We start from the raw sequence: 16,663 nt of genomic DNA on the forward strand, positions 1-16,663 counted from the left end.
TAACTTACCGTGTTTACTCAGCTCTTACAGTGATTTTCTGAAGTAAAACTGACGCTTCATCTTTTGTGTGATGTACAATAAACTTTATTAAACTCATCAGTATATGTTTGATCATCATTCGTACCTGGTCCGAAACAGCAGACTTGTAGGCTATTAATAAATAATGGATACATACAAGCAGATGACAAATACGTTATAATAACCGTAATTAAATGACTAAACTATACCTGTTCCATCTCTATACAGCACTCTAGGTCTGTAGGCATTATTGTCCGACTCGAAATGAACACCGTTACTGAGAGTTTCTGATATTATCATCATCATTCCGTGAGATGAACGCAGCAGCAGCTCATTTGCATTTAAAGGGCACACACTTAAACAGCGTAAACAGCGTTTTTTTCTGAGCCCCCAAAAAATGACAATTTAAACATGCTGTAAAAAATGATCTGTTGGGTATTTTGAGCTGAAACTTCACATACACATTCTGGGAACATCAGAGACTTATTTTACGTCTTGTGAAAAGGGGCATAATACAGGACCTTTAAGTGACCAGACTTATTTCACATGGCCAAACAGTACAGACAGATCCTCTAGATCAGTTAATCCAGGTGTTAGACAGAAATACCATTAAGAACTTGAACCATTTTGCTGAAGTCCACCAGACTTAGCAACAGAAGTCTCCCACCTCAGACTCCCGCCTCAAAGACAACACCTTTAACCAGGGGAAAATGGCACTGGCAAATTTGAGCTGTACTGTTCTCCAATCATTTAGTCCTCGTAAACCCCGTCCCTTTCTTACTAAAGACTGCAAACTTGCATTCAGAGCTGCATCCATCCATTCAACAGCTGATGGATCCCCTCCCTACACAACACAGAAAAAGCTTTAAGAAAGTTCATCAGCTTTAAGCTGATTATTCCATTAGGAGGTCAGATCAGTGCACTGTAGGTGAGATGTGGTTAAACCCATCAGGCCATATCACGTCTCACACATCATGTTCAATTCCGATGCTTTTTTTTTTTATTCACACTTGAATGCATTTTTTCATTAGATGTTGAATGCATTTGAAGTGTAGGAATTGCTTATTATGACTCGTTAGCTGTCAGGCATCCAATGCACTAGGATTATCACGTTATATAACAACAGGTTTGACAATTGGATTGTGTCCTCCAAGTACACAACACAATGGCACACAGCTTGAAGTGAGATTACAAACAGTCATGAGGTGTGAACATAAAAAGCATTATCACATGCTTAAGTTGAGTTTAAAACGCCGCATAAACATGCATCACAATATCATTTATTTAAAAGCTTGCACTTTGAGAGAATTTAACAGATTATTTAAATTTATTTCAGAGAATTAGTGAACGGATGCATATAACAGCCCTGAGATCATGCAGTACTGAATAATCTGTCCACATTTGCTTTAAAGGATATGTAGGTTTTAGGATTTGGCCGTATTTACAAAACATATTATCTTCCCACTAAGAGTTCTCCCAAATAGCAGGAAAAGTTCTTAGGTAAGATTTTCTTCTTAATACCTATTCACAAAGCTGCTGAGACTTGTAATTGCTTAGGTGTTTTCCATAAGCATGTGAAACTTACAGTATGAAGTTTCGCTTTCCCTTGCCCCATGCAGCTGCATGACATGGCATTTAGTCAAATTTCTTTGTCCTTGCAACAATGAGGCTTGTCAGTATCTGCATGAAAAAACCTGTAAATGTAATTTTCCTGGCAAGGGGTAGTGTACTACAATATCTGTGACCCTGGACCACAAAACCATTCACATGGGTAGCTTTCTCGAAATTGAGATCAGCTGAAAGCTGACTATATATGAAAATCTGGAATCTGAGGGTTCAAAATAATCGTAACGTTGATAAAATCGCCTTTAAAGTTGTCCATTCATGGTCTGCATTCACTCACAAAAATAAATGTTTTATATGTATTTACGGTAGGAAATTGAGAAAATATCTTAATGTAGCATGATCTTTACTTTATATCCTAATGATTTTTGGCATAAAAGAAAAATCGACAATTTTGACCCATACTTTGTTGGCTATTGCCACCAATATACCCGTGCGACTTGTGACTGGTTTTGTGATTCAGGGTCACATTTGAGTTATGGGGGTTATTAAATGGGGTCTGGAGGATGAGCACACTAGCGGCACCCAGCAACGAAGGCTGCTTTAAAGGGGTCATATAATGGTACATTCACTTTTTACAAGTTGATTGTACTGCAATGTGTGTTGTCAGTGCCTGTACACAACCATCATTTAATGATAAAAATCCATGCAGTGTTTTTGTTTTAATCTCCTTGTATGTATTCCCTGTCTCAAATCGAGCTGTTTCTCCGTGTGACCTCACACGGCGCATGACGCCCCTCCCACGATTGTTGATTGACGGCAGTGTTTCAACACAGACCCGCCCTGAGCGAGCTGTCATCATAGTCCTCCTCATTGTTGATGCGCTGGAGCAGAATGGAGTCGATTGTGTTGTTCTGTTCTAGGGTGCAATAACAAACACAGAAATCATTCTGATGTTCCTAAATTTGAACCGCTAAAGACGCAGTGGCTGAGTTTTGTTTACGATGGGAATATTCTCCACAATCAACGTCAATGCTTTTATGTTTGCGCGAATAATTTATCTTAGACTTCTTTATAAACAAGGGTCAGTATAAAGCTGGTTTTATTAATCTTTATATTAATCTTTGCAAATCACAGGAAAACGTTTTTCATGACCATTATTTGTAACGTCAGTCTGTCCATCAACTAACGTATACATCAGTAAAATAAGCGTTCGTATCTCACTACTCTACCCTGCCAGTACATAAAAAGACAGATCAAAGTGACATTATGTTAACCATTGTTGTAGTACTCGAGACTCGGACTCGTCTCGGACTCGGTCTCGAGACCATATTTTAATGGTCTTGGTCTTGTCATGGACGGAATTGACTCGTACTCGAACATTTTTTTTTTTAGGACTCGGAATTATTCCCGAGTCCACTCGAGTTCAATTAAAAATATTTTTCATGATTATTAATGTATGTTAATAAAATATTTCTTTAAAGTGATTGACACGCCCAGTGATTGGTGATTTTCTAGTGCGCAACTGCGCATGACAAATTGTAATAAAATTACTTTTAACATCACCTACTATGTGGCCTTTTTACCCTAAACTGATCATATTTTTTAAACTCTAAGTAAATTCAGTAAAAAAAAAAGGATTTCTCTAAGTAAATAAAAGTAAATTAGGTAATCAACCCTCACTGGTCTCGGTCTCGACTCGGACTCAACCGTCTCTGGTCTCGGACTCGATTCTCAATGGACTCGGTCTTGACTCGGACTCGACTCTCTCTGGTCTCGGTGTCGACTCGGACTCGAGTGAGGTGGTCTCGACTACAACACTGATGTTAACCAACCATTCAGAAACGTCCTGAGCCATAACCCCCCCCACCCCCCCCACCCCCCGCCCCCAAAAAATTAAAATTTTAACTCCCAAAAGGAGTTATAAGCCAATCAGCTACGAGGTAAATCATAACAGTACAAACTTTAATTTGAAGCAAAAGCATTTTTGAAAATCTGACAAAAAGACAAAGGCACAAGACTGTGTACTTAACAGCGGGGCTGGGCTTTTCTGTGCTATGCACATTTTTGACGACCTATAACCCCAGCAGGCCCCGCCCTAATGCTGCCACTGGTCATTTGTGCTTTCATGCAAGTAAAAAGTATTCTTAAATATTCAAGACTGATTTTCTCTTGCAGGACTATCTTGCTCACATCATAGACACAGGAGATCTTCCCATCAAGCCAGAACAGGTGTGTGCTCTATTTGGAAACATAGAAGACATCTATGAGTTTAACAGGTAAGAACTCATTCAGTATTTACTTGTTTTATGCAACCAAACCAACACCAGCAGCATCAAACAGTCGTTTATTGAAGCGTGTACAGACATCAGAATGCCACACCTTTGCATAGATTGTGTACAAAGAAGAAACTAAGAATCTAGATTAAAGGCTGTTCACACCAATAATGATACATTTATTGGCATCTTCACCAACAGAATTAAATTGTAAGCGGTCACTGCAGTTATTTCGTGTGCCAAACTGAAGCTCACGAAATTATCTTAATCTTCACAGACTCAAGATCTGGTTTTCAGACACTCAGTCTGTAAAGACAGACCACCCCAAAAATATACGCATCTTAGCTAGAGCTTTTCTGTAAGAAAAAAAACTTCTGTTATCTGGTAACGAGAAAGCAGACATCGCTACAATGTATACAATGGGGGGTGGGGTTATTTTGATTAATTATTACGAGGGCACATAACGTTGGTTCAGCTTTACATTTGTAGTGGAAACAAACCAACATGCATTTGTAATCGCTTTAGAACTCATACTCTCTCTGCTTTCAAATTCTCTCGTGTTCAGCAGAGAGGGGAGGGAGGCAGGGGCACAGTAACCCTTTTGGGTGGGCAAGATCCGTCAATGTGCGTAGCCACATGAATAGGACGCACAAACGTGAATATGATGCTGGTAGCACAATCGGATAGGTAGCGTTTTTCGCTGTCGAATTGTGCTACATAATGTTTTAATAGGAGGTGGGTAGCACAAATCATCAGAAAACCTGCCCTGCTCTGACCGAAGATTAATAATCTTATATGAATAATGAGTGGCAGATGGGGATTTGATTGGATCAATGGTTGTGGTTTGCAATTGCTGTAATCTCATGTGAGTGACAGGTTGCCCCATCACAGAAGAGAGGGGAGGGGAAGGGGAAGGTATTTTGACTAAATATTATGAGGGCACGTAAATTAAAAAAATAAAAATAATGATATGGTTGGATAAATTATTTTAAAGGTGCCCTAGAATGTGAAATTGAATTTATCTTGGCATAGTTAAATTACAAGAGTTCAGTACATGGACATGACATACAGTGAGTCTCAAACACCATTGTTTTCTCCTTCTTACTTAAATCTCGTTTTTGAAAAAAACACAGCTGAAAAACAGGCGAATCTCCACCAGTGATGCCGGTAACGCGTTACTAAGTAACGCGTTATTCTGAATTGACCCCTTTTTTCAGTAACGAGTAATTATAACGCGTTACTATTTCGAAACCAGTAATCAGATTAAAGTTACTTATCCAGGTCACTGTGCGTTACTATTTTTGTAATTTTCCTTATATATTTATTTCTTCTTGCATCTCGGGGAGTGTGCGCGACAAGTCACGTTTTCAGCATGAGGTTCACGTCACGTGTACCACGCACGCAGCGACACAAATGTAAACAACGTTGGAGGGAGGAGAGAGATGCGCTTTTTCTAGCTGGAAATACAGTCACTATTTTGAGTTTGTCTCAGCTAAAGACGGCAACATTAAGGTCCGTTGTAAACTGCTGGCGGTGACAAAGTGTTATCTACCTACAGAAACACTTCGTCAAATTAAAAAAAAACAAAAACAAACAAAAAACATTTGGATTCGCAGCACCGCACAGCCAAACTTACAGAGCAAGTTACGCCAGGTGATGCGAAGCAGAGAGCAGGTTCCCCACCACAAAAGCAAAAGCTGGACTTCGTTGCAAAACCAGTAAGTGGGGGGAGTTGAAGAAGTTGGTCGGGCAGTTTGTTGTGGAGGAAATGTTGCGATTAAACACGGTCGCCTTCGTTTCAACCCGAGAGGTTTGAGAAGCTTCTGTTAATGATGTACAACCACTGGTTTTACTCGCCTCTCTCATTAACTCATAACATGGGATTAAACATAAGATAAAAAATAAAGATAAAAAAATAAAAAATGCAGATTATAAATAGTAAGTTTTGTCACAGTGTTAACTGTTAAATATGTCAGGTCAAGAAATTTTATAGTCTATATTTTAAATGTTTATAAAGACAAGTATTTATGTTAAGGGAAGACAAGAAAGGCTGTCTTTATTTTATTTTTTATAAAAAAACAAGTATTTATGGTGAGGTGAAGAAAGACTTAAGTTAAGTCAAGAAAGACTTTTTTTTTTTTTTTTTTTTGGAAAACATGTTTTTTTCAGGAAATAGTTTTTAAGCTAAACTTTCAATGACAGGAGATAGATTGTTGATGTTACTGTTAAAAATACACTTCCAATAAAGTGAATGTTGGCAAAACCGGTTATAATTTTTATGTTGACGTCGTGTGTTTTTTTATGTTGAGGTCGTTATGTTGAGGGTGTGTTGTCAGCAACTGCTGAATGTAACTAATAAAAGTAACTTGTAAGTAACTTAGTTACTTTTAAAATCAAGTAACTTGTAAAGTAACTTAGTTACTTTAAAAATCAAGTAACTTGTAAAATAACTTAGTTACTTTTTCAAAGTAACTGTGGCAACACTGATCTCCACATAACACCGACTGTGATGCAACAGTCGGGATCATTAATATGTACGACTTCAAACATTTGCATATGCCAGCCCATGTTCAATGACAGGCGGAACTGCGCAGCGTAAGCATGGCCGTTGCTCAGTGTTTGGATGGATGTACACAAAAGTATTTCTTAGTTCCTTCATCCGAGCCTCTGAAGAAACAATGGGTTAATTCTATTTTCTCTGGATATTTCCAAACATTTCACCGACGACTGTTTCCTCAACTTGGGCCAAGAGCTGGCCTCGGATCGAGCTACAAAACAACTTCTGGGGCTCTATCTTGCACCCAGCGCAAATGACTTTATACACAAACGCATGTGTCATTCCTATTTTGCAAGATTTTTTTTTTTTTTTTTTTTTTTTTTCCCTCAAAAGACGCACGTCGGTAAACTAGGAAATGAACATGCGCTCCCTGAGCGGATCGGCACAAAAAGGAGGCGTATTTCGGCGCAAACATTCCCTGGTGCTGTAGAGTGCTGAGATATTTTACAGTTCCAGAAAAAAATTGGGCCACTGACCAGAAAAAAACTGGTCTAAAGTCAGTGGCGCGTTGCGCGTTGTTCATAATGCTATTTTAAGCGCGCATACTTGGCCATAATGTAGCGGGTGCACAACGCGCTTTGATTCTCTCATCAACACAGTTTTTATTTTTGCAAATCATACTTTATGACAAGGAAAAATATTAACACATGAGGGAAATCATTGTAGTTTACATGAAGATGAAAAAACCTTATTACCCATTTTTTTAAGGCTAGTTGTAGTACTGAAGGATCAGACCTGTTTGTCCAATAGTGGCAAGAAACATGCGTATATAGGCTAATGTTTAACCGACGCTGATGTGCGAGGGTTTCTCCCATCCCCATACACCGTCACTTCTCTGTCTTTCACTGCCCTGACAAGAACGTCGGTCTCATCAGCTGTGAACGCTCATTACACTGCACATTACACCGCACAACGAAGCTCTTACTGTATTTACATCTTCGTGTCTGCATTGGTGAAAGCATTAGAGAGAGTGCAGAAACTGCGTTACAAAGATAAGATCTTCACCCTCGCGATTGTCAGAACAGACTGTCCTCTGCTTGCTCAATGCTCATCACAGCAACATTTTATGTGATGGGAATAGATCTAAATACTTCAAAAACATCTCACGATTCAATAGCTGTAGTAAAATTATTTGAGAGAGTTTCACATGTAATACTTATTTCATATGCAAGCATGTCAGCCAATCACAGCAGAGGCCGGTTACACACAGCAGACACACCCCTTCAAGCAAAGCGTTCAAATCAGAGGCTAAAATTAGCCACCTTGTAAAATTCGTACAAATTACGAACCATGTACACGAACCATGATTTGCTCTGCAAAGAGTCGTTCTCATTTTAGAGAACAAAAAATTTCTCATTGTTCTCATTGTTTGAACAAAAAAATCTGTGTAGTACTAGTGGACGGTAATCAATATGATGTGTGTGTGTCTGTGACTCAGGGCTTTAGATTTTATGAGCTCTGTCAGTTAGTAGTGGCATTTTTGCATGCTTTTCCATAAAATCTCTGGAGACTTAAGCACACACATCCAACCATCATCTAACCAGTCATCATCAGTCCATTGTTTTTAAGCGTAATTGTCTCACCTGTTGTCAGGTGTTGGCCTACCCCAGAGTGATACTTTTCTCCTCAATACCATACAGTAAGTGAGTGAATGGTTGGCGTGTTTCCATTTGTGCTTCATCAGAAATGCATGACAGAAAGTGTTGGAATAATTTCCTTTGTTTGCTGTGGTGTTTGTTAGCTAATCCCTGAGTTGTGCTTTCAAATCCATTTTAAACATGGATTGAACCTGGCCATGAACAGGAGATTCAGATTTCTTACACCAGTGGTAAAGAAAAAGTATCTTTTATCATGTTCATTTTTTTGTAAAGGAATAATCCTCTTAACACTGTTCACATCACAGTGATTTTACTATTAAGGAAATGTAAGCCGCTCCTTACACACACTCATTCAGTAGAGATGTTCTTTTCTCATTGGCCACGGATAAGAGGATGAGTGACTTGCAAGACTGCATGTGCTGTTGAACAACTTATGACGTGTCTTCTTGTTTTTATCACAAGGCCTTTTGCCAGCTTAATGATGTAATGGCCTTAGGAGTCTGTTTTGACTTTACAGTGTTCAGAGCATGTGGTATTTTAATGAACATTATTTTGATGTTTTGGGGTTTGTAAACATGTTTTCTCTTTTTTTTAGTGAGCTGCTTCAGTCACTGGACATGTGTGACAATGATCCTGTGGCCATTGCCAGATGCTTTGTGATCAAGGTGATGTTTAAATGGACACAGTTCCTTTTAATGGCTTAAGATCTGATCATATTTCAACGATTATGTTACTAAACTAAAATTTACAAAATTGATATAATGAGCTAGCCTGACTTCGTCATACTCGTATTCAAGAAAGAATATGAGTCTGAAACCGCTCTATTAGGCTTTGATTATGAGGCGTGTCGTAACCGAACCAGGAAAAAAAAAAACCTCTGCACTCAATTGGATAGTCGGTAGACCTACCAACCAATCAGAGCAACGCATAAGTCAGCTCCTTTGCATAGCGCAGTTTTCAAATACAGAACGTAGCCTACTTTATTTATTTTAGAAGTTAAATAACTAGTGTTACTTCTTTTACTTACTTCTCCATGAGTGCCACCAAAGGAGAAACCACAACGACCACAGGCTTTTCATTACGTCCCATCTTCTTAACGACCGTCAGAGCCAGCTGACGTCAGCTGACGTCAAAGTTACACTTTTCCCGAATCATGTAGGAAGGACGCCAAAAATATCTTTCCGATCGACAAATGCCTTGATTGCAGTTCTCTGTTTGTCTATTAAAATGAATGCGCTGTCGATATTTTTTTATTTTTTTTTTATTTTTTTATTATTTTTTTTTTTTACAAAAGACAGCGGAATCTATACATCTCAATTCTCCAGCTGCAGTCATCTTTGACAAGCGCACTTTGATGACGTGAGGATTACGTTACTGAAGACCACCTGGCAATCATTGTATAAAGCCCGCCCTGGCAATTGGATTGGCCGATGATTTCTGAACCGATCATAATTACTCCTCAATGGATCGTGTCCAGACCGAACTTCCCGTCCAAAAAATGTTGTGGGCGGAGTTCGGGCTGGCATCCAGGCTAATAATGAGCGAGTACATCATGAATCCATCTTCCAAACCACGTTTTTGTCTTATCCTGAATCACTACAGTATGCCTATAATAAGTGTTTATGTATTTACTCTATTTTAAACGGGTGGGACAACACCCGCTGTGGAGTAGCCCAGTACCTGCATGACTCGGATACATAAACAGAGAGAAGTAACTCCGGCTTCTGTGTTCTTCCGCAAGACGTATGCAGTTACAGAACATAGTTAACACCAAAAGTTACATTGTGTACCTTTAATCATTAAATTCTTTAATATCTTTACATGAAAACAACCTCACCATACTCAAACTCCAGAAGGGCTAATTATTGCATATGATAACGTCCAAATCAAATGATGTCATTGGGGCTCATCTCTGCTGAATGTTTGCATTGTGTGATGTGGTTTTGTGATGTTGTGTGCCTTTACTAACGTATCTTTTTCTCTTATGTTTAGCGTGAATATTTTGACATCTACACACAATATTGCACCAATTACCCAAAGTAAGTTGCAGTAAATGGCCAAAGTAACGCATATGCGTTATAAGAAGATAATTGAAGATAACAAGAATTGTTGAAGAGCCTTTGGCTAGGTTTTCAGATCTTCTGCATTAAGGAAAAGCTCCTTTGGTGTTTTGGTAATATACAGACTGGCTGCTAATTTTTAAATTAAGAAAACAAATACAAATGTGATGTGCATTTATAACTATTTTATCATTTTAATACGTTATAATTTTTTAACATTCCATTATTGAGAATTATGGTGTGAATTTACTTCATTTTCATTTAAATAATAACACTGTTTTTTTTTTGTTTTTGTTTTTTTTTTAGATCAATAAATTACTTTTATAGGGTGGCCGGATCAAATTCATGATTAGTAAGGGCTTTAATGCCTGGACAAGCACACAAATCCAGGGCCAATACCAGTAATGTGATGTATTAGATAAAATGTGTCACATAGTGTCTTTGAATCTGTGTACACCTGATATTATGGTGCGTTTTGGTCGATCAGATCACAAGTAGACGAGGGAGACACATTTCGACCGTTTATACCTGGTGTTTAATCCATCTCTTTTGTCAATTTTACTTCTGTCCTGACTTCTTTGAGGGGAGGGTCTCTATATGGACTAATACAGATCTTTCGATGTTGTAGACGAAGTAGGCTTGTGCAATTTACATATGAATGCGTCCGGAGACGACGGAAAAACATACATAGAGCAGCAGCTTTAGTTTCTGCTCTGACAGACACAAGACCAGCCGAACGCTGTGAGAGTATGTGTTAGAAATCAGAAATGTTGCGAGAACATTGTGCTTGGTGCGTTTTCAGCTTCAAAAACCAAACCAAACTTGGTTCTTCAGCCGTCAAAATTTAAATCCTGTCTGACTGGCGTGCTTTACGCATTAGTTCAGTAGGCGGAGAGAAGACGGTCTTTTGTGGCTATTTGAACAATGAGCTTTTGCACTACGAAAGCAATCCGGCCGAATGTGTTTTCGACACACCTTTGGAAGTGGTGGAAAGTGGACAAGCTCAAAATGTCTTCGAACCTGTTTACATCTGTGTTTCGCTTCGTCAACTTGTGATACGATCGATTAAAATGCATATTAATACCAAGTGTGAACTAGGGATGGGACGGTATGAAAATTTCATATCACGATTATAGTGTCCAAAATAATCGTGATTATCAATATTATCACGGTTTTGTTAAAAATTTATGAAAGTGCTCAAAAAGAACTGATGCTCACACTGAAAACATTTTAAAGGAGCAATGTGTGACTTTTAGCGACATCTAGTGGTTCGGTTGCGAGTTTGCACCAGGTTTGCACTAAGGGCTCAGCCCACTGCTCACCCCTCCCTTTCGAAGAAGCTACGGTTGCTAAAACGGGACAAACATCTCGTCGGCTGAGACAGCAGAGAATAGCCAGAGTAAGCCAAGAGTGTGTAACATTGTCACTGTTTCTGTACCACAGTCCATTATAAACCACATCATGAATGTCTGTTTACAAAGCCATAGTCAGGTGAGGATCAAGGGTTTTAATATATAATTTAATAAAATAATAATCAGCTGATTGTCTCACAAACGTAACCAGCAGCACATTTCTCCCCACATACTGTAGCAAACCCATAATACAGCGAGGGAGCAGCTATATATTTTTTCTAACAGGGTAGTAATAGTTTAGCTGGCTAATATGAGCTGTTACTGTGGCTGAGCTGGGACGCGTCTGCATGAGTCCAAAGGTCGGAAGTGCGCGCGCTGTTACAATCATGTCATCTCCGCATCCCATAGATACTATTTACTACACACAATAGGCTTTTTTTCTCTGATTTTTAAAATTCTTCGCGATCGACTTTAGTGATAAAAGACTTTAGTAAAAGTCTCTATCGACGGGTTAGTGATTCCTGTAACGTACTGTTTTACGGTCAATGACATGAATACTAATCATCAGCTGTCTCACGAACGTAACAGCACATCTATCCCCAACATAACAAGCCCATAACACAGCGAGGGAGAGCTAAGTTACATGAAACAATCCCAACTACATATTTTACACCACTCACAAGGGAAAAGTCACTACTCACGGAGTGTAAGGCTAGCTTCCAGCTTTCCGCTACTTCTCTTTCAAGGTAGTGATGAAACGCGTTCTGTAGCGCTGTTTGTTCACGTTCGGCTACGGTAGGAATATGACGTCACAACATGGCGACCTTCATAGAAGGGGATTCCCTCGGTTATGGAGCTATTAATGTCTCATTCTAAGGTGATAAAAACATTACGGCTAATTAAGTAAGTTCTTTATACACCACTGAAAACATAGTTATGGATGTCATATTGCTTTTCTGTTAATAGATACTCAACTTTGTTACACATTGCACCTTTAACAAGTTTTATAATTGAAAATCAACAAACAACAAATAAAACAAGCCTCTCTATGCAGTTTTTAAGCAAGATTCTATAGACCCTTTTACAGTTGGTAAACATGGTGACGTTTTTTGTGGGCGGAGCTTAGGTGGAGGCAGAAAGATCCGTCTGGCCGCTTCACTAACGCTAGTTAGCAAGGATTGTTAGCTTGTTTTTTAACAATGACTGGAGAAAATCCGATATTACCTTAATGTGTAAGCTCACTCACTGTCCAGGACTGTGATTGTTATTTCCAAAAGTTATTTTTAATAGTTTTTTGTAAAACCCAAAATGACCACACCTCAGATTTGGTCCTCTTAAAAGGCTGAAAAATCTCCTGAGCACGGTCACTGCCTTCCACCATTCCTTCTCGAATAGTAATTTAAAAAAATATTGCGTGCTGCGCGCCTGCGTCAGACTGGCCGACAGGATTCAGTGAGTTATTAAAATCACGATAATCAAACACGGTTTTAATGATAATTAAGTTTTAAACGATAATACTAACCGTCAGTACATTTTATCACGGTTTATCGTGAAACCGGTTATCGTCCCATCCCTAGTGTGAACCAGGCCTGTCATGTTCTATAGAACATTTGAACTTTTTAACCTGTTGGTTGTCTTTACTGTATGTGCAGCTCAGTGTTTGAAGCATTATTTATTTCCCTTGTCAACGTTGACTCGTTTATGAATTATCTGAGGGTTATATGTTGTATGTAGGGGAGTTACTCTTATCAGTTTGTATGTGACATATTTGTTAGTGTGTGCTCTGCTGTTTTTTTTTACTATTCATACTTTCTCCTTAGCTCTGTGGCTGCTCTAACAGACTGCATGAGAAACAAAACCTTTGCAAAGTTCTTCAGAGAGAGGCAAGCTACTTTAAAGCGATCTCTGCCCCTGGGATCTTATCTTCTCAAGCCGGTCCAGAGGATCCTCAAATATCATCTGTTACTTCAGGTTAACCAACCATTCCCTAAATAATACTGTGGAGAATAGTAAAGCAATGCTTCCATTATCATGCATGATCATTTTTGTTGGATTATCATTGTTTTTTGCACTGTATATTGTAACGTTGTGTGTTTAAAAGACAGTGATTGAAGAGTTAAAAGCTTGTTGGGATCAAAGGCTGTGTGTCCAATTAAAATCTACACTTCTGCTGCTGTTTTGTACTTTTACATTTTTTTTCCTATTTAACCTGTCATGTAAAAATGTGCATGTTGTTGGACCTATATAGTTTGATTGGTTTGAAGGACATTTTTATTTCACTTTGTTTGTTTATCCAATAATTAATTTTGGTAATGTTGGGTTGTTTAAAAAATCTGGAAAGATTATTGCATTGTAAATATGCAGTCAGTAGTTTTTGTCTTTAATCACAATTAATTTGAATGTGTCCTTTATGTTGTAGGAGATTGCCAAGCACTTTGACCCAGAGGAGGAGGGTTATGAGGTGGTGGAGGAGGCCATATACACCATGACTGGTGTTGCGTGGTATATAAACGACATGAAGAGAAAACATGAACATGCAGTCCGTATTCAGGTGGGCTCACAAACGCACATCAAAGAGTTTGTGTTATGAGCCTGTTTCATAGCCCGTGCCGCCCCATTCACACTCACAATCAAACACAGTCTTTGAGATGCATGTGAACCACTGGAGATTTTGTTTATTGATAGAATTACTCTAAAATATGTCCAAATGTCCAAAAAATAAATCTCTCTCTTTCTGCCTAGTTTGCTTATAGGCACATGTTGCCATGCTGGTCTCTTTTTTTTCTGCATATTTATTAAAGATATATGAACCAATTTACAATATATGTACGTCCCTCATCTGCCTCAGGAAGTCCAGTCTCTGCTCATAAACTGGAAGGGACCTGATCTGACTGCATATGGAGAACTGGTTCTCGAGGGCACCTTTCGTGTCCATCGTGCCAAGAACGAGCGTACACTGTTTCTCTTTGACCTCATGCTCCTCATCGCTAAACGAAGAGGAGAACATTATGTCTATAAGGCCCACATCTCGGTATGACAGCACAAGTTTCACTAGAAAATCATTTTAATTCATGTCTAGTTAGCAATATTGTAAAGCCCCCATTAAAATTGTTTTCTCTTTCTTCTTGCAGTGTTCAGCGCTTATGTTAATCGAGAGTGCTAAGGACTCGCTATGCTTCAGTGTCACTCATTACAAGCATCCCAAACAACCTCATACTGTCCAGGTGTGTCCACGATGATTTGTGTCCTTACATGAATAAAAATCTTTGGTTACACTTTATTTTACAGGGTCCTTGTTACATAATTTACATGTACTTTAACATTAACATGTAACAGTAAATGATGCATAATTACATGCAACTAACCCTCAACCAAATCCTACCCTAACCCAATAGTAAGTACATGTAGTTGCTTAATATTACTCAGTACTTAAATATATAATTACATTGTAACAATGACACCCTGTGTATTTTATTTTTTTCACCCTTTATTTTAAGGTGATGAAGTTACTCAGTTTTAATTAACTCAGTTAATGAAATACATGTACTTACTATAGAGGTATGGTTTGGTTTAGGGTTAGTTGCTTGTAATTATGCATAATTCACTGTTATTGCTGTAGGAAGTACAGTACAACAACGTCACCTTAAAATAAAGTGTTACCAAATCTTATATTCATAAAGGGATAGTTCTGCCACTGCCATGTTGATACAAACGTGTGTTTTGTTTACACAAATACAGAACTCTAAATAAAAAATCTTTACACAGCCCTTGCCATATATAACAACAAATTCAGAAAAACACAGAAAGTCCATTACTGTGCTTTAGTCATCTGAAGTCATATGATACCTTCACCTGCACTGCACATCTTAAGTCAATAATGGCACAAGCTTAACATTGTAATGTTTGGTTAAAATACATTTGAATACAATAAAAATAATTAGCTGTTTCTCACCCAAAGTTATCCTAATGACTTCAGAAGACTGTCTATTTACAGTACTATGAACTACTTTAATGGTGTTTCGATTCCCCCTTTACACAAAAAATAACAAGGAATGTCATGGTGTTGAGTAAATAATGACAGAATATATTTTTTATAGAACAACTCAATTCTAAATTCAATTTAATGGTTGATCTCATTAGGCTAAAACCGTGGAGGAGAAGAAATTATGGGCTCATCATATCAAACGGCTCATTCTGGAGAACCATCAGGCTGTGATACCACAAAAGGTATGTACTGTAATGATAATACAGAAGTTTTCAGACTTTGTAGGTGAGATTTGTTTAAAATATGATTCATTCTTAATTGTGGGAGATTTGAATGTGCATGTGTGTTGTTCTTCCAATGCGCTGGCAAGAGACTTCTTGGATATGATTGACTCTTTTAACCTCACGCAACATGTCTCTGGATCCACTCATGTTCATGGACATACCTTGGACTTAATAATTAACTCATGCTCTCTCTGTTGGGAATGTCTCTCTGTTGCCTGGTACTTGTACTGTAATTCTCCCTTGTGTCATTCGTAATACCTCATTACCAATTCACCAGGTCCAGAACTTAAAGGCAGTCGCTATTGAGCAGTTTAAAGATGCATTTGTTGAATCTGATATCAATCTTAAACCCCTTTAATCCAACATTTTTTCTTGCAACTTGAGTACATGCATTTTACTCCTTAGACCTCCCTAACACTTCTTTTTTTTTTTTTTCATTTTATGTTGGTTGAGTTAGTGAAATATTTGGTTTTATACACGGTCACAATAGTGACCGGTGGGAAACAACATAGTCAGAATTCATTCAAATTCTTCAATTAGACCTATTGACACAATTCATTACAAGACATCCAATATCTCCTTTTGTCATTTCGTGAAGAAGGCTTAGTGAGGTGAAAAGGTTGTCATGTACAAAGTTACACCCTGGAGGAAGTTCTGCTTGTTCGGCTAGACCCCATGGGCATGGGCTAGTTTCAGGGAGATGTGTGTGCACTCATTCAGTGCACTGAAGATGGGCCGGACGTTGTAGAAAGGGTTGTTTGTGGTCATGTGTGGGGCACACCAATTGGTTCTCATGAACATCTGCCCAATCCTTCTGATAGTTCACCTCTGCATCGCCATTCAATTGTCTACCTGGCAAATGGGCCGTTTCACCCTGGGACTCCCTATCTGAGCCATCTCTATCACAGTCACTTTAAATTCGGGGTGGGGGTGGGGGGTCATGCATGTCAAGAAGGTCCAACACATTGAC

The 16,663-nt window shown here is 38.5% G+C and overlaps 1 protein-coding gene across 3 annotated transcripts in view; it reads left to right on the forward strand.

The window, feature by feature from the left end:
- Positions 1 to 16,663, forward strand: part of plekhg3 (pleckstrin homology and RhoGEF domain containing G3) — a 97,954-nt gene that overhangs the window by 65,269 nt on the left and 16,022 nt on the right. For all 3 annotated transcript variants that reach the window (XM_039667128.2, XM_089118392.1, XM_039667129.2), the window contains 8 exons: positions 3,760 to 3,860; positions 8,608 to 8,677; positions 10,005 to 10,051; positions 13,245 to 13,395; positions 13,844 to 13,975; positions 14,273 to 14,455; positions 14,556 to 14,648; positions 15,565 to 15,651. In XM_039667128.2, the coding sequence (XP_039523062.2) occupies positions 3,760 to 3,860; positions 8,608 to 8,677; positions 10,005 to 10,051; positions 13,245 to 13,395; positions 13,844 to 13,975; positions 14,273 to 14,455; positions 14,556 to 14,648; positions 15,565 to 15,651 (864 nt within the window). The remainder of the gene's footprint in view (positions 1 to 3,759; positions 3,861 to 8,607; positions 8,678 to 10,004; positions 10,052 to 13,244; positions 13,396 to 13,843; positions 13,976 to 14,272; positions 14,456 to 14,555; positions 14,649 to 15,564; positions 15,652 to 16,663) is intronic.

This window comes from Pimephales promelas, chromosome 13 (assembly GCF_988280905.1).
Source record: "Pimephales promelas chromosome 13, fPimPro1.hap1.1, whole genome shotgun sequence".
In the NCBI taxonomy this organism is placed as follows: domain Eukaryota; kingdom Metazoa; phylum Chordata; class Actinopteri; order Cypriniformes; family Leuciscidae; genus Pimephales; species Pimephales promelas.